This window comes from Carettochelys insculpta, chromosome 9 (genome assembly GCF_033958435.1).
Source record: "Carettochelys insculpta isolate YL-2023 chromosome 9, ASM3395843v1, whole genome shotgun sequence".
Classification (NCBI taxonomy): Eukaryota; Metazoa; Chordata; order Testudines; family Carettochelyidae; genus Carettochelys; species Carettochelys insculpta.
The window spans coordinates 8430327-8454675 of NC_134145.1; the positions used below are offsets into that span (position 1 = coordinate 8430327).

General features: G+C 41.0%; 2 protein-coding genes across 4 annotated transcripts in view; both read right to left on the minus strand.

Moving 5' to 3' along the window:
• AGBL4 (AGBL carboxypeptidase 4) overlaps window positions 1-24349 on the minus strand; it is a 1459638-nt gene that overhangs the window by 517967 nt on the left and 917322 nt on the right. The gene's annotated exons all lie outside the window — the stretch shown is intronic.
• BEND5 (BEN domain containing 5) overlaps window positions 1-24349 on the minus strand; it is a 46286-nt gene that overhangs the window by 7177 nt on the left and 14760 nt on the right. Inside the window, exons 2-5 of one of the 3 annotated variants that reach the window (XM_075002627.1) lie at window positions 22763-22896; window positions 20611-20986; window positions 10735-10883; window positions 3893-4106 (exon numbers count right to left, since the gene is read on the minus strand). In XM_075002627.1, the coding sequence (XP_074858728.1) occupies window positions 3893-4106; window positions 10735-10883; window positions 20611-20986; window positions 22763-22896 (873 nt within the window). Of the gene's footprint in view, window positions 1-3837; window positions 4107-10734; window positions 10884-20610; window positions 20987-22762; window positions 22897-24349 lie in introns of all 3 variants that reach the window. The other 2 variants (XM_075002628.1, XM_075002629.1) reach the window with 2 other exon arrangements.

Genomic DNA, 24349 nt, shown 5'->3' on the forward strand with positions numbered 1-24349 from the left:
ATTAAAGGCATACTGGTAGTGCCTTTATGGCACACTAGACCTTAATGAGAGTAATACTCCCATGGTCATAGCTGTGTGCTGCATGTTGGATAGTCTCTATGAAGCTACAGGTGAAAATCAGGGTGGAATGCAGAATGCCTGGCTGCTGATTTTGAGCAGCCATGTTACAGGGCTATCAGAGGAGGGCAATGCTTTGAGGCAACAGGGATGCTTTGAGGCAGCACTTTGAAGCATCTCTGACAGACATATAAACTACCAGTGCTCACTGTCAATGTGATATCCCATGTTGTTTTCCTAGAAGGCAATGCTGACAATTGGGGCCTAAAAGCCGAGTAAGAAAATTATTAAAATGCCTGTGCATACATCGGTAGTACTTGCAATCTCAATTTGTAAAAACTACTAAAGATGATTTATCATTACAAAACTTTCCTTTTATTGCAAAAGAAACAGTACACCCAAAAACACACAGATGCTTGGTGGGAAAGGAGGAATGCAGGAAGGGCAGATTTTTCACAATTGTGCATAGGTCCAGTTATTACAGTGAGATTTATCTGAGGGGGTGCAGTGAAGAGGAAACCAAGAAGTCCTGGAAAGTGGAAAGGAGCATGCAGGCAGAGTTTGTGGGGCATGGAAAAAGAGTTCTAAACGTGCTGCAAAGGTGGTCAAGCGGATCTGCTCAGTTTGAAGCACTGAGGACATCAGCATCTACATTTGCTCTTCCATTTCTTTCATCAGCCACTCAGTTGCGTCCTTAAACGAGTAATTCTCTTTTCTGTCCTGCTGTTTGGCTTTCCATCACTCCTTGTGTTCCCTACTTTCTGCACTGGAGCACTGCTGAGCCACCCAGAACACATCATTTTTCATGCTTCTTGGATGCTTTCTTAGTTGTCAGAGGTTGGGGTGCATGGGGTGTTCCTGAAGGCCACATCTGGTGAAGCACATGAGACAATGCACAGAAGCAGGATTGTTAAACTCATGCACAGAATTGAAACATTTTGGATAAATACATCTTTTGCTACACTGCAGTCATGTTTACATTGACTGTAGCTAGGCACACATTTTTGTGAATATCTAAAGTATGCTGAGTGCTCACCATTACCTGGGGCAATGCTCCATATAGAGAAAAGAGCACACACTCTTTGCAAGGGTCACAATGCAGCATTCTAGGGAAAAATTAGGTGGGGGGCAGGCATTCTAGTAGGTATCTCATTGCTAAAGGTAAATAGGGAAACGAGTATATATCCATGATTGTGGCTTCTGTCTTGCTCCTTAGGCAGCTCACCCATATGCCCCTTTGGTCCCTGCCCAAGTCATTAAAAAAATGAAATAGGAAAATGTAATACAAGGGGGGAAGGAACAAAGCTGCACTGCTATGGAACCTGTGGCAGAGGATTAACGAGTACCTCCAGGAAACTTTCCTGGAGAACTCTAACTACTCCTGGAAAATCTTGACATGCATCAACACCATTATGTTTCACCATAACGATTAGCTACACAGGGAAATGTATAGCTCCCAGAAACACAACCAGCCTCACACATTTCCATATCCCAAAGCCATCTTTGCACTACACAAACCACTACCACTTACCAGGCATCTCATCTCCTGCTTCTTGCTCCCCAAACAGCAACTGCTGAGACCAGCTAGACACCTCTGGAGTGGAGAAGAGTTCCTGGCTGCCTGTCCCACCAGGCGACTGTGCTGGAAGAGGCACATCATCATCTAATTCCACTTCTTCATCAGTAACTTTGTCCTCTGAGTTAGGTCCTCATTCTGTCACTCTGGAACCCTCTGAAGTATCCACAGGGCTCTGGGCAATGGAGATGGGTTTACCACCAAGGACAGCATCCAACTTCATACAGAACTGGCAGGTTTTAGATGGAACATCAGAGAGATGGTTTGCCTCCCTTGCCTTATGGTACGCCTGCCTTAGCTTCTTTACTTTCACTCTGTAGTGCAGCATGTCCTGACCATAGCCTTTTTGTACAAGCTTCAAGAAATGTGGCTATAGGGATCCCGGTACCTATGGCTGAAGTGCAGCTGAAACTGCACAGCCTCCTCTCCCCACAAACTGATCAGATCCAGCAGCTCTGCAGTAGTCCAAGTGGGAGGGCATTTGGTGTGATAACCTGCCATTGTCATCTGGAAGATGCGATGAGAACTCTCATGACGAGCCAGCAGGAAACAGAATTTCAAAGTTTCCCAGGATTTGAAAAGGGGCGAATGGTTGTTTACTTAGCTGTAAGGGCAGTGGAATTCAAACTGCTGACCAGAGCAGTCAAGATGGGCATTGTGGAACACATCCTGGAGGTCAAATAAAGTGATAAAAGTGTGGTGTCTACATTGGCTCTTAATCAGTACAAATGTATAAGGAAAAGACAAAAGTCCATTGGGGTGGAAGTATTCTGTTGCCAAAACCAGGCATTTTCCTGACAAAAGTTGCATCATAGTTTGTACGCACTTTCTAGTCAACAAAAGGCAGTTTTTGGTGACAAACTTGGTAATGTAGACGAGGCCTAAGTAATAGCCAACAACCATAACTACAGATCCTATAATCAGTTACCTATAAAGCTTGCTTTAATCATCTTCAGGAACAATTATTTTGCCTTCAGGAACAATTATTTTGTTTATGTGACCACTCATTTCTCTTAGAAAAATTTACCCAATTATTGCTAGTAGAAGCTGGTGGGTGACAGTCAGAACTACTCAGTAGTTTCGCTACAACCAGGATATTATGTCACTGTTTTACTATGGCGCTGTGGTTGTGCCAAGAGTCATCACCCAGAAACGGAGCCCCATTAGCAAGGCACTGAACAAACGGAAGAAAGCATGGTCCCCTACCCAAAGATTCTTATAATCCAATTAAAGGACAAGGCACAAGAAATGAGTATAACTATTTACAGGAGTGAACTGGGATGAGGGACTTGGAAATTAGATCATTTTATAATTTATACATACAGAAATACTATATCCTGCTTCCAAAATACACCCACTTTTGAGTTGGAATACAGTGGCTATTTAAGAGCTTGCAGGAACTCTACACAGCAACTTAGAATAATATCCTGCTCAAATTGCAGAAAAAGTTTTAGGAGGCAAAACAACACACCAATCTTGGTAAAAATTTCTTGAGAATTTAGCTCAGTGCTACTTGAGAGAACACTCTGTAGAACCAGAGATGACTAGTACAAGTGACTGTGTAAAATGCAAACATGATACAAAAAACGGAACTCTACCAGTCACTTAAAATAGTGGACAAACACTGTTCTGACTCTTTCAGCAGCTTGCAAATAGGATACTTGCTTGTGGTCACTAAAGATCATATGACAATCCCTCTGGCTCACTTAGGATCACTGGTCAACATTTCTCACTCAAACTCCACCTTAGGTAGAGAAATTGCTTTCCAGTTGTTATATCCCCTTCTAAAAACAGACACATTTTTACAGACATTGTTATAATGGCTGCTGTGTCTAAGAGGTGGGAGAAATGAACCGTCTTCTCCCCATGAATAACTACAATGCTGGAAAGTTATTCCACTGTTTATCAGGAGTGATACGTGAATTACAGAACACCAGTAAGTTATCATAAATTCCATCAAAGAGAGCTGTCTGTAAAGCTCATTTGGAACCTGACCTGCAAATGCCTCTTTTGACATGATGAGTACCCTGAATCCCCATCAATGATCTCTCATAGCACTGGATCCTCAGAGAACGGCACTGTGTCCAGCTATGGCTGTAAACTTTCTGGTCTGGAGAGGGGTACAGTTTCTGTTGCAATAGTAAACTTTATTATTGATGTTAGTGGATTAAATTTTACACAAGGTAGATAGAAGCATTTTTCACCTCTCTGATTAATGTTTAAACTCCACAGCAGGAACCTAGTTTTCATGTAACCCACCTCTGACAATGCTTAATTTGTGAGGTGAGAGAGGTGGCTTGGGAACGGCATCTTTCTTTTTTTTGGTTGCAACTCCTGTGACGCTTCTGTTCTTGAGAACATCTGTTCCCCAAATCATTACCGCTAGGTTTTTTGTATACTTTGAATCTCCTTGTGTTACTTGCAGCTGGTGCCATTTCTCCTCATCTACCCAGATTCCACTGCCAAGATGGACCTAGAAGGTAATAATAAAATAAAAAGTAAGTTTTCATTTATGTATGCAGCACACAACAGTGACCAAGTACTGCACAAATACTAGTATTAGGTACTATAATAATAGTAAATTAAGACCATGCAAACCCAGTTTGCCTAACTTTGAATCCTTTCTGACACTGCAGGTCAGTAACTAAGTCAAACTCTTACATTTTGTGTTTCACTTTCCTCTTTGTTTTTCCAGAGCTCTCACTCTTCTTAATATTTTTTCCCCATAGTCTCTCTCCTGAAAGACTATGATAAAAGCACCAGAAATAGGACAGAGAAAAATTATAATTTAATATGAACAGTATTCAAGCTAATCACTTCTACAAGCCTAATTTGGGGGGCAAGGAAATTTTTTCTTAGTACATAGCACAGGATTGCTTTTGCTAGGAGAACACAATTCACTCAAATCACACTTTGGGAAATGGTGGAAGAAGTTAGCACAGTATAGGCCAAATTCTGGTTCCACTGAAGTCTGAGACAAAGCCCATGCCTACTTCAAGTGGAGCTGGATTAGGCCTCTATATTTAAATTAGAAGGGTGGACGTTAGTGAGATGAATGGGGATTTCACTGCTTCAATTGATCAGTAACACTCTGAACCCAAAAGATAGTCTGCAAGCTTCACAAAACCTCGAATTCCATCGTTCATGGCTAGATCTGAACTACTATTATGGAGAAATGCAACAATATTTCTGCAATACTGTAAAAAGAACAAGAAAGGAAGAGGGGAGCTTCCATCCTTAGAATTTTCAAACATATAAAATCCTAAATGGAGGGGGACTGGAGAAAAAATCATGGACACAAGTACTGTGATACCCAATTTCAGTTTTCACAAAAAATGAGATTTACTGTGTAAATTTTACTTTTTAAACGATAAGTGATTTCACCTCATCATCGAAAAAGGAAAGCAGTCTAATAGTTAACTGAACATGAAACGTGGGGAAAAAAAATTTATCTAAAACCTTGTTATTCATGTAAAGAAAGATCTGCACTGACACTTCACACACAAATGAGTGACTTCTTGTGTGCAAAGTCTCATTAAGTTCACTGAAAATTGGCATAGACATTTTAAAATTTTGCACGTCCAATCTCAAACACTATTCAGTCAAACACCCATGTAGATGAGGGCCTTCTGAAAGGACCCCCCGACTTTGAAGGCCCCTTTTTCCCAAAACCAAATGGGAAGGAGGGGCTTTCAAAGTCCGGGGGTTCCTTTTAAAAGGCCCCCGTCTACATATGGGCAGCATGCATTTCGAAAGTAGCACTTTCGAATCGCACATGACCACCATTATGCTAATGATGCATTACATATTCATGGCAGCACCTCATTAGCATCAGCCAAAATCCCTCATTACCATGCCTCTTCCGAAAGGAAAGCGCTAGTGTAGACACAGCTAAAGACTTCAAATGGAACTTTTCCTGATATGGGATTGTACATTATGGCCTGAAAACCAGTTTTATTATAACAGTGTCTGTGATGGCTTCTCTTTGTGGCTCTCTGCTGGGAACTGTGAAGTCCTACCACACACGTTTTGACTAGCAGCAAGCTGAAAGAAAAATCATATCAAAAGTAGTTCCTCCAACCTTAGATACAAATGCGTCTCCACCGTGGCTGTTTTGGAAACCATAAAGGCTTGTTCCTCCAAAATCTAAAAAGGCAACCAAAAGCCAAGCAAGGCCCTGGTGACCCAAATAAAAGGAACTGCCTGTCTTTAGCAGTCCTGCAATCCTAGCCTGAAGCAGAGTGGGGCAAAGAAAGGTGCTCCTCTCTGGCCAAAGGGATTTAAAGAACAACCAGTCTGTTTGATGATTGACTTTGCCTAGTTGGCTTTGAATAGAGAGAGAGGACCTGAGATAAGGATGAAGCTAAATGTCCCAGGTGGAAAAATACAAAGCAGAACAAAATTAATCAAAAAGTATACAGCCGCTATAAACAGAGTCCCTGAAATAGCGGGTGGGCTCAGGTTCTCCTAATGGCCACAGGTGAAGTGGTATACACCCCAGGAGGAAGATGTTGTTTATCTGTAAGCCTGAACAAAAAGGCTGAACTTTAAAGGTTCCAAAGATGGGACTGAAGACTCCAGCAAGAGCAAACAGATCTTTTACTTATTGGACTCTTTAATACCCCCAAAGGGTTCAATTGGACTTCGTGAATGGCCATAGGGACAAACCATGGAAGACCCAATGACAGGGTGGATACAACTCAATGATTTGTTTAAAAAAATTAAAAATGGACTTTTTTTGTCTAAATTGGATTTTAAATTTTTTCTAAATTCATTCATAAAAAAACTTAAATTTCTCCTTTAAAAATAACAGTTATAATTAAATATCACAAAACATGCTACACATACACGCTCAGTCTCATAGAAAAGAATTAATGGCTCTAGTCTGTACAGCCAACCTGCAAGCTCTTGTTTCAAGAAAGTCCTGGGCCTTCTTTTTCTGTTTCTCAGAAAACTAAAAAGTAACATGTACAAAGAAAGACACAAGCCAGACAGGATTGCTTTTGTTCTGTGCTTATATGGTGGTGGACCTTGGCCACGCAAGACAGAGGAGTTAATTAGGACACTGTCTTAAAGATATAGAGACAATATATAAGACAGGATGGAGGCAACCCAGAAAGGAACAGTAGGGTGGACTGGAAAGAAAAAAGAAGACATTATTTAGCATGTACACAGCCTTCTATATTGCCCTGCCCCCAGACACACTTTTGTCATGGAAAAACTGTCCTGGCTTCCGGGTGTAAGAGAGACCTTATCTTGGAATATTCTGAAGAAATTAGTTCCCTGCATAAAGAAAGGAGAAAGTGTAAGCAGTTCAAGACATTGCAGGGCCTAGTTTCAAGAATAAACCACCATAAGAAAAATTATTGGGTGAAAATGAAGTGGATGAAGATGTGAAAATGGTCAAGCAGCTCAAGTGGTTAGTGACTTACATAATTTGCTTTGTCATGCATCATTCTTCAAGACTTTTGATACCTTTTAAATATAACTGATCTGAAAAGTAAATCCACAAAGCGTTTGCTATGTTGGATGTTGCTACAGAAAAAAAAGTATAGCTTAATGAATTCTTATGGCTTGTTTAATTAGTTAAATAGGCTTAGAATTTATCATTCAAGAACACAATAAAGAAAACTGTATTAAGAGAAATCTTGCATTGCCAGTTGCCATTGTCATTTTCTTATTTTATATTACATAATATGTGTCTCCTATTTTGGAATATCATGGCCACAAACCATAATGGTGATACTGCAAGTCTATTCCCTATTTTACTTCAGCATAACTCAGCTTCTCCATAGTAGTTTTCTCAAAAAACAGACGTCAGTGAGTTCAATGGGACTTACTCCAAATTAACTGCACTCTAAGCACAGTCAGTCTTAGATTACTGGCAACGTGGAATCAGATTTGTATCCTTGCTGAAAAAATGTAAATCATTAACTGAATAATGCAATGAGAAGAACTTTTTTTTTCCAGGATCCCATTTAAGCGTAAAAAAAAAAAAAGCTCTCTATCTGCAACAAATTCAGAGTATTCTATTGCTACTTTAGGCAGCAGTGTATCAGTACTAAAGTATCAGGAGCAAGCAAAAGGTTTCAATCATCCTGGAAAAACACCAGCACAGATGGATTTGCAGTAAGGATGAGCAAACACCATAGATGAAAAGACTGCTGGTTTCATTTGTGCCACAAATTCTCCTTTTTGCATCAGTAACGATAAACACCTTTCCTATCATGGTTGAATCCTTATGACAAGGCTATACTTCACCTGGTAGAGCAGATATTGGTGGAAGATTGCTACATGTGGTATATGAGAGAAGGAACATGAACAGTGTGAAAGAAACACTCAGTGGTATCTACCCGTGTAAGACTTCATGGGTGGAGCAATGTACACAATGATTCAGTTATATGTGCCTGTGTGACAACTGAAGATGAGGTTGCATATCTTTCAGAAACAACAGATAACATCAGGAAATGCTCACACATCAGAATATTTAAAAGAAATGGCAGTGAAAGCTGTAATCAACTTATTACAATAAATTATTGTGAACAAAAATTCAACTGTCATGTGTGCAGTTTTGTCAAAGAGAATGCTGTAAACATGGCAAAGATAAGAAGACAGGAGAAATGGAAGTATGTTCCTTAATAACATATGGCTGCAATGCCCATTTAATGCATCTTTTATCAAAGACTTAAGTACCTCTTACCCTGGAATAAAAGAAAACGTTGCTGAAGTCAAAAAATACTTCCATAACAACCATTTTCCTTCAGCTTCACTGAAAAGAGCATGAAGATTCAAACTAATTCGCCCTCAAAATGTTCGCTGGAATTCTGTGGATGGTTGCTTTGAACAATTTATTAAGAACTGGCCCATTTTCATAACATTTTGTGGCGAAAACCGTGATTAAATAGATGAAAGTATCTCATCCAAAGTATTTAACATTGGATTAAAGAGGAACGTAGAAGATATGCTCAATATGCTGAAACCTATTATCCAGAGCCTTAAACAATTTCAGAGAAATTACTGCAGCACTGCTGATGCTGCTGAAATTTGGAAAGCACTTCCAGAGACATGGATGAAAAAATACCTCACCAGAAATTTAAACTAAACTACAGGCAGTAAAGAAACAAATGGATTAAACACTAACTCTGCCTCATTTTCTTGTGAACATTCTTAACCCCAGATATAAAGGTAGATACCCAACATGTAAAGATGATCCTGTGATGCCATGGGCATCTCAAAGGACAGCCAAACCAGTAACTTAGGAGACTGCTGCAGTTGCAAATGTGATATAATTATGCAACACTTAAGATCTAGATTAATAAAAAAAATAGGTGTTACTGTGCTTCAGTGTATGTGATATAGTTCTTACTATTCTCAATGTGCTGCTGCTGCATGTGCTGCTTGACACAGGCAATAAGAATGGAACGTTCTGTTTTTCTGACACTCTAACTATGTTAAATAACATTCAGTAGCTAAATGAAGCCCGATGGAAGCTGATGTAGACATTGCTCTCTGGATGGTTATCCAATTGTGCACTAACTGCAAATACATCCCAGAAACGGAGATCTGCTGAGCTTTGCGTAGTATCTGAGGATTTATGGAAACAAATTCATTCATTGTGTCCTTTTCTATATATTTGCTATGTGAATTCACTTCAAAATAGCATTGATCATTCTTATCACCAATTATTAGTTTCAAGTACAGTACGCATTTATATAATGGTCTTTTGGCAATCAGTACCTGCAACCACATACTATCAATGGGTGTAGCTCATAAATCCATAAAGGTAAAAAAGTTGAAATTGGCTAAGAACTTCCATTGACTCATGCAGATTCAGCAAACATTCTAAATGATGTTTGTTCTTATTGTGTGTGCTGACTGTGCACCTGAACAGTTTATGTTTTGCTGGCAGAGAGATATGAATTTGTACACATAGTGCATGAAACATATATGTTGTGCTGAGGTGTGCATGGGGATATTGTGTCCTGATTGTAGGGCGTGGGTGGGTGGTTGTGCTGATCTGTGCATAAAGAGGAGTGCATGGAGAGTTTTGTGTTTTGTGCAGATGGCTGTTGTCAAAATCCAGTTTCCCTCATATAGCCAGTGAAGCTGTCACATTTAAGTTCGCTGTAGAGTAAAGGAGGTAATTGGCTGAGTTACTTATGAGGTCACATTGCTCTAGAACTTTTGACCTGCACAGATGCATGCCTTTCTGTAGCTGTATTATAAACTCAAAATGGCTGTGAATTTAGAAACAGAATTTTATGGTAACAGATCACAAAACACAGTGGTGGTTCATCCTGATGATAATTTGAATAAAAGAAAAAAAGAACCACTTACTATGTTTGTAGCTATTTCTATCATTTCAAACCAACTCCATAGACATAAGCTTTGGAGGCACGCACAGGCTGGGTCTATACAGCACGGCTTTCTCCACAGGTTCCATGCTAATGAGCAGCCTCGATATTGCAAATGGCTACTCATTAGCATAGTCACATGCCTCATTAGCATAACCACACAAGAGCTCGGTCTCAGCTGAGGGTGGTACCGCCTGTAAAGAGGCCGTGTGCACGTGCCCCGATGGCAAAAAGCGCCTCTTATGCCTGTCGCCAGCCCCTTATGCCCAGGGAGTGGCATGGGACCAGGGCAGGAAGGCAGCTGACTGCCCCACTGTGCTGCCTGTGGCAAGCAACTCTGAGTTGGGAGCATATACCTTGCACCTGCTCCTGCACCAAAGCTCCATCCCAGGGCCTACACCTCTCACCCTCTCCTGCACCCCAATACTCTGGCCCAGCCAGGAGCCTCCTCCTATATCCAAATAGCCTCCAGAGCTTGCTCCCCTCACTGCTGCAAAACCCCTTGCCCCAGGCTGAGACCAGGACCCACCTGCCACACTCTGAACCCCTCAGCTCCACCCTGCACCACCTTCTATACTTCAACTCCCTGTCCCAGCCTGGAGAAAGTGAGTGGAATTGATCTTACACTCAAAAAGTGATTTCATGTGTAAAAAGGTTGGTGACCACTACTATAATGCATTGAAGTTGGTATGAAAGCAAACTAAAGAACATTTGAAGACTATTTATAAAGATTTTAGTTTCAAATACCTTTCCGTTCTCGAGAATATATTTGTCCATTACTGGAACGGGGGCGGGATAATATGTTGATGTATTTGCTTCCTCACTGAAAGTTTTCTGTATCTCAGGCTCAGGCTCAATCGATTCTGGTTTTCCTTTTTCCAGCTCAATGGCAGGACCTATGTAATTAAGAAAAGAGACTGGTAAAATAACAATGAACAGAGGTGGTACAAATAAGTGAATGGACTTGCGATACATATACTAAAATGTCACACATTTAAGGAGTATCTAACTGTAACACAATATAAATGAGAATGTTGATTGTCCAATCTATCAGCTACACTGATTGGTATTTTAATGTAATCAACAAAAATTAAGCACTGTTTAAATAACACAAGATTGCTAAGCAGATATTTGAGGTTCCTAAAAAAGATAGATTATTTACCAGTGACACCAGCTTTTCAGAATTTGCCCCCCCTCCACCCCCCACATCAGCTACTACAAAGTGATCTTAGAAGGGTCAACCAACAACACAATTTGCAAACTGGGTTTTATAATTTTGTTAATTATAATTGTAATAGTACCAGTAACAACAGTCAGAGGGCCCTATCCTGAAACCAGATGTATGAGTAAAGCACCCATACCACATGAAGTGTCATTAGAGTCAGTGTAATTTTGTACAGGTTAGTGCAGTAGCACTTACAAGATAAAGTTCATAAGGACAAGAGTAACTCACATCTTCCCTAGAACTACACTATGATCGAGTAACCATTGCATTGTCCAACATTTCAGTCCTGAATAACCTTAAAAACTGATTTAATAACCTTTAACTGTGGACATGAGTAAAAGCAGTTCTCATCTCTCTTTTGTACCTATAGCCCCAATTTTTGTCTTGATCTAACCCAGCAAGTCAAAGTCTGACTGTGGTTTCAGCTAATGGCAGCACAGCTACTGTTACACCAGAAAAAAATAAATGTGTCTTGTGTATCATATTTCTCGGATACTCTCAATATCTGAAACCATTATGGCATCCTTTGCTCTTTGTGCTGAACAGTATCCTATGCAAGTTTAGTATTCAATAACAGCAATTTTCCCAAGTGGCTTAACATCGTCTGTACATGATATAACTATCACTTATTCCGCACTTGGAGCTAGTGGGATACATTTAGCTTATTATCAACTGACATAAGAAATAAGGACCAAAAATTCCAGTTCTTTGGACAACTCTGTTCTGCGTTTACAATTATGGGGTTTCTTAGGAACTGGATGCAAATATGGTACCAACACAAAACCACAGGAAAGAGCACATTTGGATTACAGTTTCACAGCAGCATTCACAGACATCTGCACCATTATACACAAGAAGAACCTTATGGGTGGCACCAAGCAAAGACTGAAGAGTTAAATTTAAAATTGGAAAAACCAAGCTTAGCTATAGATCATCTGCAAGATTCTCTGATGAGTGGATACGCAGAAATATTCAACACTTTCCCACACTCTTTCAAGAAATGAACTAGCAAAGTACTGATACATGCCTATTCTAGGTCACTAGTTTTCAAACTGGGGTCCATGGACCTCGGGGAGTCTGCAAACCATTTCTAATGGGTCCATGAATGTTAATTATGAAAATGAAGTTTCAGAAACCAGAAAAGGCAATCTGTTTTCCTGATCAATCAAAAGTATGTGAATAATCACACCTGAACATCAATATCTTGAAAAACAACAAGAAGTCCTGTGGCACCTTATAGATTAACAGATATTTTGGAATATAAGCTTTCATGGGCACAGATCCACTTCATCAGATGCATCTGACGAAGCGGGTCTTTGCCCACGAAAACTTATGCTCCAAAATATCTGTAAGTCTACGGTGCCACAGGACTTCTTGTTGTTTTTCAAAATACAGACTAACTCAGCTACCTGTCTGATACTGTCAAAATCTTAAAGTCGTTACCACATAAGCCCATAGTTTAGTGCCATGTTGTGTCAAATGTGTGCCAAGTACACACAATATATATAGCTAAATTCTGTTCATTCAGTTTTCAGTCTAAGATTTCTATGGGAGGAGTCCACTGATCACAGGCTGAATTTCCAAAGCGCCTGCACCTCCATTCAATTTTTTTTTAGGGCTCTGCAAATGAAAAAGCTTTGAAAACCACTGCCCTAAGGATTGTCTTCATCTCTAGGTGGGAAGATACCCTTCATGCCTTTTCCTGAGGTAAACTCAAATGGCACTTCCACTGTTCAATAAGGTCAAGGACAGTAATCCTCAAGATGTAAAATTCTGTAATTTCAAGAAAAGTTCACAAAAAAGAAAAGTACAGTGAAGTATTTTCTCCCTAGAATCAAAAGTGTTTCTTGGTTTAAACATTTATGTTATTTTCTACTTGGAGGCTTTTTTACTCTTTGTTTACAGCCAGTATATTGACACAGCTGGGGTCGGTTTTCCAGATTTCCCTGAAGAGGAGTAACTGGTAAAAGTTGACTGTAGGAGCAAGTCTCAGGAGCCACAAAAATATTGACTGTAATTGATGCTTTATTGCTTGGTAGCCACAGACACAAAGCCTAAAAAATGCCTTGTTTCACACTATAAAAGCTGGCCCTCCCCACGAAAAAACCCATAAAGCTGCATCTAACTGGATAGGCTTCACAGTTCTCTTCACTAAGTACTAAAGAATGCATTTTCAGCACAGCATGTTGTGAATTAGACATGCAACTCACTTTACTGCCTTATTGCTAATGGGAGTTGCGTGCCTAATTTGCCATGCACCACACTTTAAATATACTTTTTTAAAGTTTCTCTCTTTGCAGCTTTAAAAAGAAAGAAAGAAAGAAAGAAAGGAGTGAGTGAGTGAGTGGGTGAAAGAAACTGGCCAGAGCTCCAGGGTGTATTAAACAGAGGAGTGATAAGATTGTCAAAAGTAGTCTATGTACTTTGTGAAGATATAGAGAGGTATTATGGTGAATGTAAGACCAGGGAGGTGTATAAGACTATTAGGAATATTAACAGGAAATGGCAACCAAAACAGATGGAGATCAAAGATGAAAATGAAGAAGTGCTCATGAACAGGGAGAAGATTGTGCAGCGATGGATGAGATATTGCACCAAACTATACAAAGCACAGTTGGACTCGTGTCTCAGAGAGACTGACTGAAGAACTGAAATAGATATCTCCACCAAGCATCGAGAGCAAGACCGATATTTCGAAGGAGGAAGTAGAAAAAGCAGTGAAATGACATATGATCTAGACTGTAAGAAGGAAATAGCAACTAGAATAGCAAAAGCAAGAGTGAGCTTGAAGGTGATGGATAAGATCTGGAAAAGCAAAGCAATTAGCTTAAGAACGAAGCTGAGAGTCTTGAAAATGTGTGTATTCAGCAGCATGTCATATGGACGTGAGACATGGGTGATAACAAAAGATTAGAAAAGAAGAATATTGGAGCTCGAAAGGAGTTGTTACAGAAAGATTCTAGGAATAGGATGGATGCAGAAGGTCACCAATGAGGAATTATATAGAAAGATACAGCCAAAAGAGAACCTGCTGCATAAGGCTATAAAACAGAAGCTACGACTATTTGGGCATATTTGCAGAATGAACGACGAATGAAAAATCAAGACCCTGATATTCAGCATAATGGACCGTTTGAATAGGAGAGGCAGACCCCACAGAGAATGGATAGACGATATAGCAGATTGGTGTGGAGCTAGTCTACAGAAACTAAGCCACTCTGCACTGGACAGGGAAAGATGGGAGGAAATAGTGAGAGAGGCATCAAACACCAACGGGCGCTGAGCCTACGGTTATTGATGATGATGATTAGTCTATGTACTTGTGCAGAGGCCTAGCACAACATGATCATGGCTAGAGAAGTGAATGCCATGGCAGTGCACCCCTGCCAAAAGAGCATCCTAGACCACTTCAAGGTTTTGGTTCCACGAGTGCCTTCTCCCCACTCCTTCGCTCCCTGGAACTCGAACAGTGGGTCCCAAACTGGGGGTCCATGAGGGTATTGCAGGGGGTCGATGAAAAAAATAAAAGATAAATAAAAATGACCATAGAAAATAAGTTTTAAATAAACTGCAAAGTTGCAATCTATTTTTATTTTTAAATTAAATATCTTCCAACAATGTTATGAATTGCTGCTTGAAAATCTATGTTTTGAGTTTCTTTTTCATTTAATGAAGTGTACATAGCAGATAGAATTGGCTTTGATGGGGATGTGCAAATGGTTGGTGGAGGAATGAGAGTCCTCCCTATTGAAAAGGTTGGGGACCACTGTGCTAGGACACAGAGTGCCTCCATGAGCCAGCACACGGCTGTATCACCTCAAATGATAGTATGTGCTTTAATATCAGAATAGAGCCCTCAAGATCTCTAAAAATACTGAAATGGTAACCACCCTACTCTCCTGATGCATCTCAGGATGCTGTGTCAGCTATGGCAAGTCATTGCCAAGTGCATTGTATAATAAATTGCAACTCAGTATAATAATGTAAAGGGCCTTGAACACTGTCAGTGGGTCAGCAAGGTCCAGCAACAGAGAGATTAACTGACTTTTCTTCTACATTTGGCCTACAAATTTAAAACATCAGCAATAATACACATTTCCCCCAGCTGTGTTTCATCCATACAAAAGAGTTTTCCTCTCATTCAAAGAAACTGTAAGTCCCTAGGTGAAACAGAAATGGAATTAGTTTGCATTAACAATAGCCTGCTAGAAGTATAACTTCACATAAATTATGTGTAATTCAAAACTCTAGGTTCATGAATGCAACATAACAACTAAAGATAAGTCAAGACACTATTCTTTTAAACTATTTTCATAGGCAGCACACATTCCCAACCATCACAGGTAGCCACCTCCGGGAGAAATAACCTCTCAACAATCTATTAATCATACGTTGATGTAAAGAAGCAGTGTCTCTTCTCACATAGATGCTTGAGGTCCTTCCTATCACAATTAAAGTCCACAGTACTTCCACATTTCTAGCTGCTTCTGCAACTATTTTCCCTAGTTTAAAACAATTATCACAGGAAAGGGACAAAAAAATATCTGTAGTTGCTGCTTCAAATCTTGACTGACAAAATGCTTGATGGTTACATTTAGGTCTGACTTCTAGATCTGCACATTAGTAACACCACCAAAAAAAAATCAATAGGATTGTCTGAATGTAGGGCAGAATTTAATACAGAGACTACACAAACACAACATAAGGACTAGGAATCCAAGCACTTTCTTATGTTTAAAACATTCCCCACGCCTACATTAACAACAACGGAACTTTCTAAATTGTGCACAGCTGGACAGGTACTGAGTACAAAATTTAAAAGTGCAAACCTTCAATTTTTAAAGTTCTTCAACATTCCAGGGCACAACAAACTCAACTGATTTACACCGGAATGCAAAGGAGGAGGAAAAGACAAAGCTTTCCATATCCCCACTGACCCACGGAAAAGTAAAAAGCAAAAAGCAAAGCAAACCAAAAGCGCTTACTGAGACAGCACACTTCCCTCATGCTCCAGCACCATGGGAAGAGGATATAGAAAAGGGGATGTTGAAGTTCAGGGCTTCACCCAGGCAAAATTAAGTCTCCCACTGGCCAGAGGTGCGACCAAAAATAGTGGGCTCAGGATTCAATGTGCAGGAAACGTGCCAATGAGCAGGTGTGGGTTCTGGGTGGGACGAAGGCCACAGGAGCAGGAGGAGGGTAGGGGTCTGGGTGGGCGGGAGGGTGCAGACTGGTCTGGGTAGGAGGTGAGGTACATAAATGTGCTGGAGGCAGCAGTGTGGGGGGGCGGGTCTGGAGTGAGCTGGAGGAGGGGTCTGGGAAGGAGAGAATACAAGAACAGGTTGAGGGTGGAGGTCTGTGTGGGAAGGAGAGTAAAAGAGCAGGGTGGGCATGTGGGGTCTGGGAGGGAGGGTGCAAGAAGAAGCTGGGGGTGGGGCAACCTGGGTGATGGGGAGGAGCACTTACCTCCACGCATGCTGCTTCCACTTCCTCCAGCAGCTGGAGGAAAGGTAGCATGCAGAAACACTCCTCAGAGAGGCTTTTCTCCCTGCCTCTCCCTGGCACCACCTTCCCATTGCTCTGACTGGCTAGAATTCCTCTCCAGGGAGCCAGGAGCAGCTGGGGAAGGGGGAGCAGCAGCAACGCCACTGCTTCCTGCCCCCATGATGCAGAAGCCATGGGCTGAATTCAGGGCTGGCTTGCCTGATCCGGACTGCCAAGGCTCAGGACTCCCCACCCCCTGTCCTGCCATGGGTGAGATGCTGCGGAGCCATGAGCCTGAGGGGCTGGACCCAGACAAGTAGCGGTGCAGACCAGCACCATGGTCTGGGGATTCCCCACCCCTGGTCTAATACGACAGCATCCCTGAACACTCTGCCCTACTAGCACTGCTACTTCTTATTGTTTTCTCCATGCCAGTGGGAGGAGAAGGGTGTGATGCAGCAATGGGAGCAGATGTGACCAGGCAGAGAGGTTACTCCTCAGGAATTCCACGCCACACTGCAGACACAGAATTCATGTCCCCCCTAGATTTTTTCCCCCCCAACTAGAGAAAATACATTCTGTTGAGATGGCACCGAAGTTGTGTCTTTCACTTACTAGGGGTTGTGGTGGCACCAAATCAGAGGGCAGTCGGCTCACGTGCCATAGCAAACAGTAGCTAATAGGGAAGAGAAGCTGTGTTCCTCACAGTACTGTCCCCTGGGGCCAGGTCAGGAGGCAGGGGCTGTTGGTGGGGTCACACAAACTAGGAATCAGAAGAGCGAGCATGGGGGTAGAGGGGACAGACCAGGGCAGGAACTGAATAGCAGCTGGGATACAGGGGCAGTTGGAGATGTAGGGGCCAGATGGGAAAGGCTAGAGATTAGCCAGGGTCTACATGAGGAAGAATCCCCAACAATCCCTCCTTCCCACCCCAAAAACTTGTTTCATACTTCTCCCACCTACACACAATAACCCTCAGATTCAGTCCCAGACACCCTCCTAGCAATTACTTCACCCTTCCTCAGTTCCTCCATTACCCCAACTCCCCAAACCTTTCCACAACCTCAGAGTGGTGCTGGAAATACACTTCTGTATTGCAGTTTAAAATATTTATTACTTAAAGTTCTATATTAATATGCCATGCAAGAAATCGAGTTATCAAACCACATTTCCTGATTTTGTTGCTGTTGGCTGGCATACTTCTTGAGAAAGATACTCTGAAATAAAATTACTAAAACAATTGAAACTGGCATAACTGTATAGTGTTATTTTGACAAAAATACACAATTTTAAAATTTTGTATACAGAATTTTTAATTCTTTGGCCTAGAATTCCACCAGGACCCAAGAGGTGGGAGCTACACCCTCTTCAGTAATGAAGCAAATAGCCAGATCTATGGGAGATGTAGTCTTTTGCTGCAAAGTTGTCCACATGGCTTGGGCTGCATGGCAAGCTCATGAAATTTGTCTTCAGCAAAATCAGCCTCAATAACGAACAGGTAAGTCAGGCATTAAAGAAAAGTTCCATTCATTTCACTAGTTCATTGCAAAGAGTCTAGGACTGATCACTCAAATCTGAAATGGTTTAAGATAAAAAAAGTGCTGAAAGGACTTTTTCAGTGCTGGTGATATTACTAATGATTTTTAAAATAGTGTCAAACTCAACACCACTATCGATAGAATATATTTGGCATGTGCAGCATCTTTACTAGTCATTTTCCACTCACCCATGCAAAGATGCATCAAATCCCCATCTCTAAGTTCCCTCTAAGCTGCATGGCTTTGCAGCTGCACAGTTGCTTTTTAAGCCCCATGCAGGGACTGAAGGATGCTATGGGGAGATGCACAAGTCCATCAACACAGAGCTGATGCAGCTGGAGGAGAGGTGCCTCTTCCCACCAGCCAGTATACAATTGCTGCAGCCACCTTTGCTACCAGCCTCAGCACAGACCTGCTCCAGACTTGCCGCAGCTAGGGGAGAGGTGTCCCTTCCCTGGCCCCTGCCTCTCCTATCCCAGATGTGCCACAGCCATGGAGAGGCACACCTCTCCCAGCCAGGCACCACTGGAACTGCTGCAGCCATAGAAAGACATCTCAAACTTGGCCCCAACTTGCTAGGATGAGAGGGCAGGGGGTAGTCCTCTCTCCCCAGAGCAGCCTGCAACCCAAACCCCTCATATCCCTAGCCTAGAGCCCCCAGCCAGAGTTCTCACTACCCTCACCTCAACCTCTGCCACAGCCCTGTGCCCCCTCTTGCATCTGGAACCCCTCATCACCAGCCCCACTCGAAAGTCCTCAACCCCCATACTCCAACCCTCTGCCCAAGCCATGAGCCCCACCACACATTCTGAACTCCTCAGCACCACCCCTGCCACACATTACCCATGTGCAGAATGAGTTTCATGATGTACACCAGTATGAACATATACCTCACATCACCTCCATATTGGTGCACATAACAAAATTCATTTCACACATGGACATAAAAAATAATAGGGAACACTGTCCTATTGACAGGAGTTATCCTTCGGAATGAGAAGGTAGCCCAAAGCCTGCATTAATTTCTATTTTGGCCTCACCACTGAGACTACCAACAAGCACGCCAAATACAATAGTGGTTAGCAGACTTGCCCACTAATATGTGAATTGACAATCCACATATGTCCTACTATCAACTAAATGACCATCTTTTCATACAAAGAGAACTCACTGGAATCTGCAACCATCCACATCTGATACTGTGTGGAAAGCCTTGCTTATTTATCTTTACAGGCCCTTTAATTATTTACTTTGGGTATTCTCAATACTAAATCTACCTTAAATTTTTGGAGTCAAATTTTCAAAGTGTATTTCAAAACGTGCAAAAACATAAACATGCAATTTTTCACATCCAACATTTTGCACGGAAAAAACTCAGACTGGGACACAATCCACATATGCTCATACAAATCAAGAAGGTGGCCCTTACTCAAACAACGTAAGAAAATCAGCTTCCATATGACCAAAACCAGAAATGGTAAACAGCATGCAAATACTTGGGCATGGCAACCTATAACTACAAATTTCAGTGGCCAGGTCTTGACTAAGTATCCTTTTGATAACTGGGCTCTGAATCTTATTTAAAAATGCAAAAAAAATGAAAATTATTTTTCAAATCATGATGAAGTACTCAAGTTTTATCACTCACAGTGACACAAACTGCAGCTCTGCACCAATTCCAATATACCAGTTAAAGAGTTATCACAGAACAAAAAATAATATGCTAATGACTCAAGCTATTTGGAATCTAAATCCAAAACTGCATAAAATATGTATTTAATGATCAACAATCTTTACAATGGAGCACTGCGATTATTTAAAAATATATTGTGTTAATGAACAGCCCATAATTTATCAAACACCTTGGCTGTTTTAAATCAAACGCCAAAAGGTTTAAGAACACATTATAACCTAATGACCTACAAAAACTTTTAAAAGCCAAAAAACCTCACATAAAAATAATACAACAAACCACAAAGAGCTAATATCAGTAAGACCTTATTCTCTGCCCTACACTTACTATGTGCTGAATGGAATTTTTAAAAAATGTACGTTAATAAAGGAAAGCCAGATACGTTCCGAAGATAAAACTCACTACAACTTTCAGCTTGGAGTTAATGTTCAGTTCTTTAAAAGAAGAACTTTAACATGGAAACTTTGAGTCGGACATACCAACACAAAGAGCTCTGCTATCACTAAAGAAAGATCCAGAAGTATCCAGCATAGAAACCCAATACGCACAGCACACATGAAGTAGAAAAAGCTCTTTAAGAGGCAAAGTGTTGTCTTCCCCCATCTGTACACCTACACAAAGTTTCAATTGTCAAGATATTCTAATGTTTGTTAAAACTAGTCCCATACAGATCCAGCACTTACCGCTGCCTAACCTCAGAAGCAGCACATCCTGAAGTCTCCTGTTCAAGTCTCTGAGTTCCTTCATTTCTGACACTAATGCCCCATACTCCTTTAGCTTTTTTGCCTGCTGCACAAGCTGTCTCCGTGTTCTCTCAAGTTCTTGCTGAATATGTCTCATTTCTTCTTGCTGCTGCTGGTAATTCCTCAGCAATTCTTCATAGAGAACTCGAGGAACTACAGCATCGTCCATGTTGTTAATGCCTTCAGAAGTCTCCATAAAGGTTTCCTCAGGGCTGGAACTACTACTGAGACTCATCCCATTTTGCTTTTCTAGGCGAGCAACAACTGCTTCAATGCTTTTGTGTGTACCTTCACTTTGTTTCCTCCCGTCTTGTCTCTGTGTGTCACAATAATACAGGACATTAGCAGAACAGGTACACAACACATAACATGAATTAACTCCAGCCTTTGGGACAATTAAGGCTGTTTTCTAAAAAAGGGAAACTAGGTCTGCCTTGCAAAAAATGTTCCTACTAAATGATGCTTGTGAATGCTCTTATTACAACTGAGCCATGTGTGTAAGAACAGGTAAAGTGCACATGCAAACATTTGGAACTGCTGGAGCCTTTCTTGGTTTCACTTGCCTACATTTTGTTTGCAAATAAAGTGTACTTTATGCAGATCTTTTCTACTTATAAAAAAACGGACCTGGGCTTCTGTCTTTGGAATGTCTGTCCTTCATGTTTAGAACAGATACAGTGCTTATATTTCCTTTACTGATTATCTTAAAAGGGAGAAAAAGGTTCCAATTACATTTTTGTACATTATCCAATATTGTCGGGTACTTTAAGAACTGAAGTATTGTGCATATTTTTTCACTAGCATAAAAAAGAGCAGTTTTTTGGTGTTAAAGAGAGAAAATGGAGGTTGGTGGAAGCACACCATTTGAAGCCATGTTATGAACTGAGATATCATCTTTTCAACCATTTTGTAGACAAACTTTCACTATTTCCACCCCCCTGGACCAGTGTGCACACAAACAACTCTCTACAAAAATACATGAGTAGCACTATTTGCAAACCATGGAATGGGAATAAGAATATTAAAAAGAAAACACAATTTAGTCCCATCTCCCAGGTCAGGAGATTCCTTATATATTAGTACTGCATTGCAGACGTTTCAATTCCATTGAACTTCTAAGTGTAATTTACCTTTGCTCTTTCACAGAACAATCCAAGCCCTACCTCTTTGTAAAGTGTCTGGGTGATGCAATACCATTTATCAGTATAGGCAAAAAATCACGAGTTTTTTCAACTGGCCAAATATGGAACAAGAAGGTCAATTTTCAAGTAACTGACAGGAAAAGAAACCTAACTTATGGCTTCAAGGCAAGAAAGTGATGCTATCAATTCCCATAAAACGTCCATGAGTAATGTGGCAGAAAATAAGATTTTTCAACATTATACCTGCATTGTGCATACTCTAGAAAATACCATCCTGCCATAAGTACAGGTACTAGCATGATTCCTACACCTAGACAGCACGTGAAGCCACAAAGGAATATTGCCCACACACTCAAATCAGGTTAGCAGACTTTTAAAAAAGAAGTTACTTAAAAATTAAAAAAAGAAAAAAAAATACAGTTTTTGATATCTGGACCTGACAGAATCACTGGCCTCTGCATAAGAGGGATTTGATCTTGTTAGTTTTAATTCCCACCCAAATCTGTATTTGGGACTTTCATAGCACCCTGTTCTATTTGAGACAACCTGCATACAAAAGGTTAAGAAATGCCACTCAACAACACCTGCTTAACAATGATATAACTGGGACAACCTTTAAATTTTTCTTGGCCGAAGAGAAACAACATTGTTCTAAAAATCTCAAACAGCAATTATGTTATGCAGACTGTAAAAACAAAAAATATAATGCTCAACTGCACATGAATTGGATTTCTGAAAAGCTGATCTGTAATGCAATTCAGAATTCTCATCCACAGCCTCTGCCCGCCAACCTGACCCAGTTACATCAATACAGTGTTTTAAGGGGATGGAAAGCCAGCCTGGAATTTTTCAGCTCTGACATGTGAGCACATGCCCCAAGCTCTTCCACACACACACAAACACCCCACTCCAAAAACAAAACAAAAACAAAACAAAAAAGACTTCAATACCTTACTGTGTCTAAGCTCCACATCTTCTTCCCCATAATCTGTAACCTCCCCAGCTTCTTCTACGTGATTGAGAGAGAGTTTGGGGATTTTAATTTTCTTCTGGATCACACTGTTTTCAAGGTCAGTTTTGTCTTCTAAAATGTATATTAAAAATAAAGATGTTGTTACATTAATCCAAGTCTTCTTCCAAATATTGCATGATTTAGGCAAGACCAGTTAAAAAAAAAAATCCTCGCGCTTTACGCCCCTCAATATTCTGTAGATCAAATTAATCCACTGCGTAACTCCTCTGACACCCATTAATCACAATGGTGCTGTACCATGGACATAATTTGGTACAATTTGGTCATATGTAATTATGTGTACTGAAAAAATAATTCTAAAAACAGCAAGTTAAATTAATGTGATAGTGATCAAACGCATTAATGTATAGTCATCAGTACTAAAAGAAGAGTTATAAAGATTGATGCTGTTAAGAATTCAACTCCCTAAGAACTACTTCATTTCCTTAAATTATATTTATTAACAGTATCATTAGGAACCTACCAAATTAGGGTCAATTTCATGGTCATAGGATTTTAAAAATGGTAAATTTCATGATTTCAGATATTTATATTTAAAGTGTCATGGTGGTATAACTGTAGAGGTCCTGAAAACTGATTTCACATCTTGTGTATGGCTGTGTATTTGACAGGCCCTAAATTTGGTATATCACTAATAAATTGCTATTGTGAGTTCACACCTTGCTTAGGTCTAAAATAAGTGTGAGTTTGGAAAATTAACAGTAGGCCCTTCCCAGCATTTGCCAATGTTACAAACCTAGCACATCACCTGGCACAACCAGTAGATTCTGCAATGCTCCAAAGACCACCAGAGCTGGAAAAACAGCAGGCCTGACCTGAGTAGCACTTGCAGAGAGCTGTGTGCAGAACCTGGCAGTAGTCACTGTACAAATCCCTTGCTGTCAGAGAAGTGGTTCTCAACCCACAGGCCACATGCAGCTCAATTAGCACACAGCTGCAACCCAGCTCAGCTCTATGCTAAAGGCCAACCCCTGTGCTGACCAGTGTTCCTGACTGTCTAATGAAGTGGGGTCTAGCCGGTGTCAGAATCAGGGCTGTGGGCTGGCCCCATGAGTCCAGGCCAGCTACCTAGTGGCGATCCTGGGTCGAGACTGCAGGTTCACCCAATGTGGCAGAGTCCAGGACTGAAGCTGTCACCGTGACTCACAAGCTCCAGTGCTCAAGGCAGATGCTCAGAAAGGGTACAGGCAGTCAACTGATCCCATGAACTCTCGAAGCCAGGGCAGCCAAGTGGTGGTGGTGGTCCAGGCCTAGGTCCACGACTGGGATCCTGGCTGATGCTGCCCTGCCAACTGGCCCCTGCCACACAGACAACACAGTTTGGGCCACATACGCAGCCCACAATGTGTAGTAATTTCAGAACCACTTTGTCAAACAAAATCCAGACAATAAAAACATATTTATTCCTGAGACCCAGAGATTAGCCAACATAAAAAGAAAGACTTTACTACTGTGTTTTTTGGGTTTTTTGGTTTGTTTGATTGTTTTTCCAGATTTGAAATGC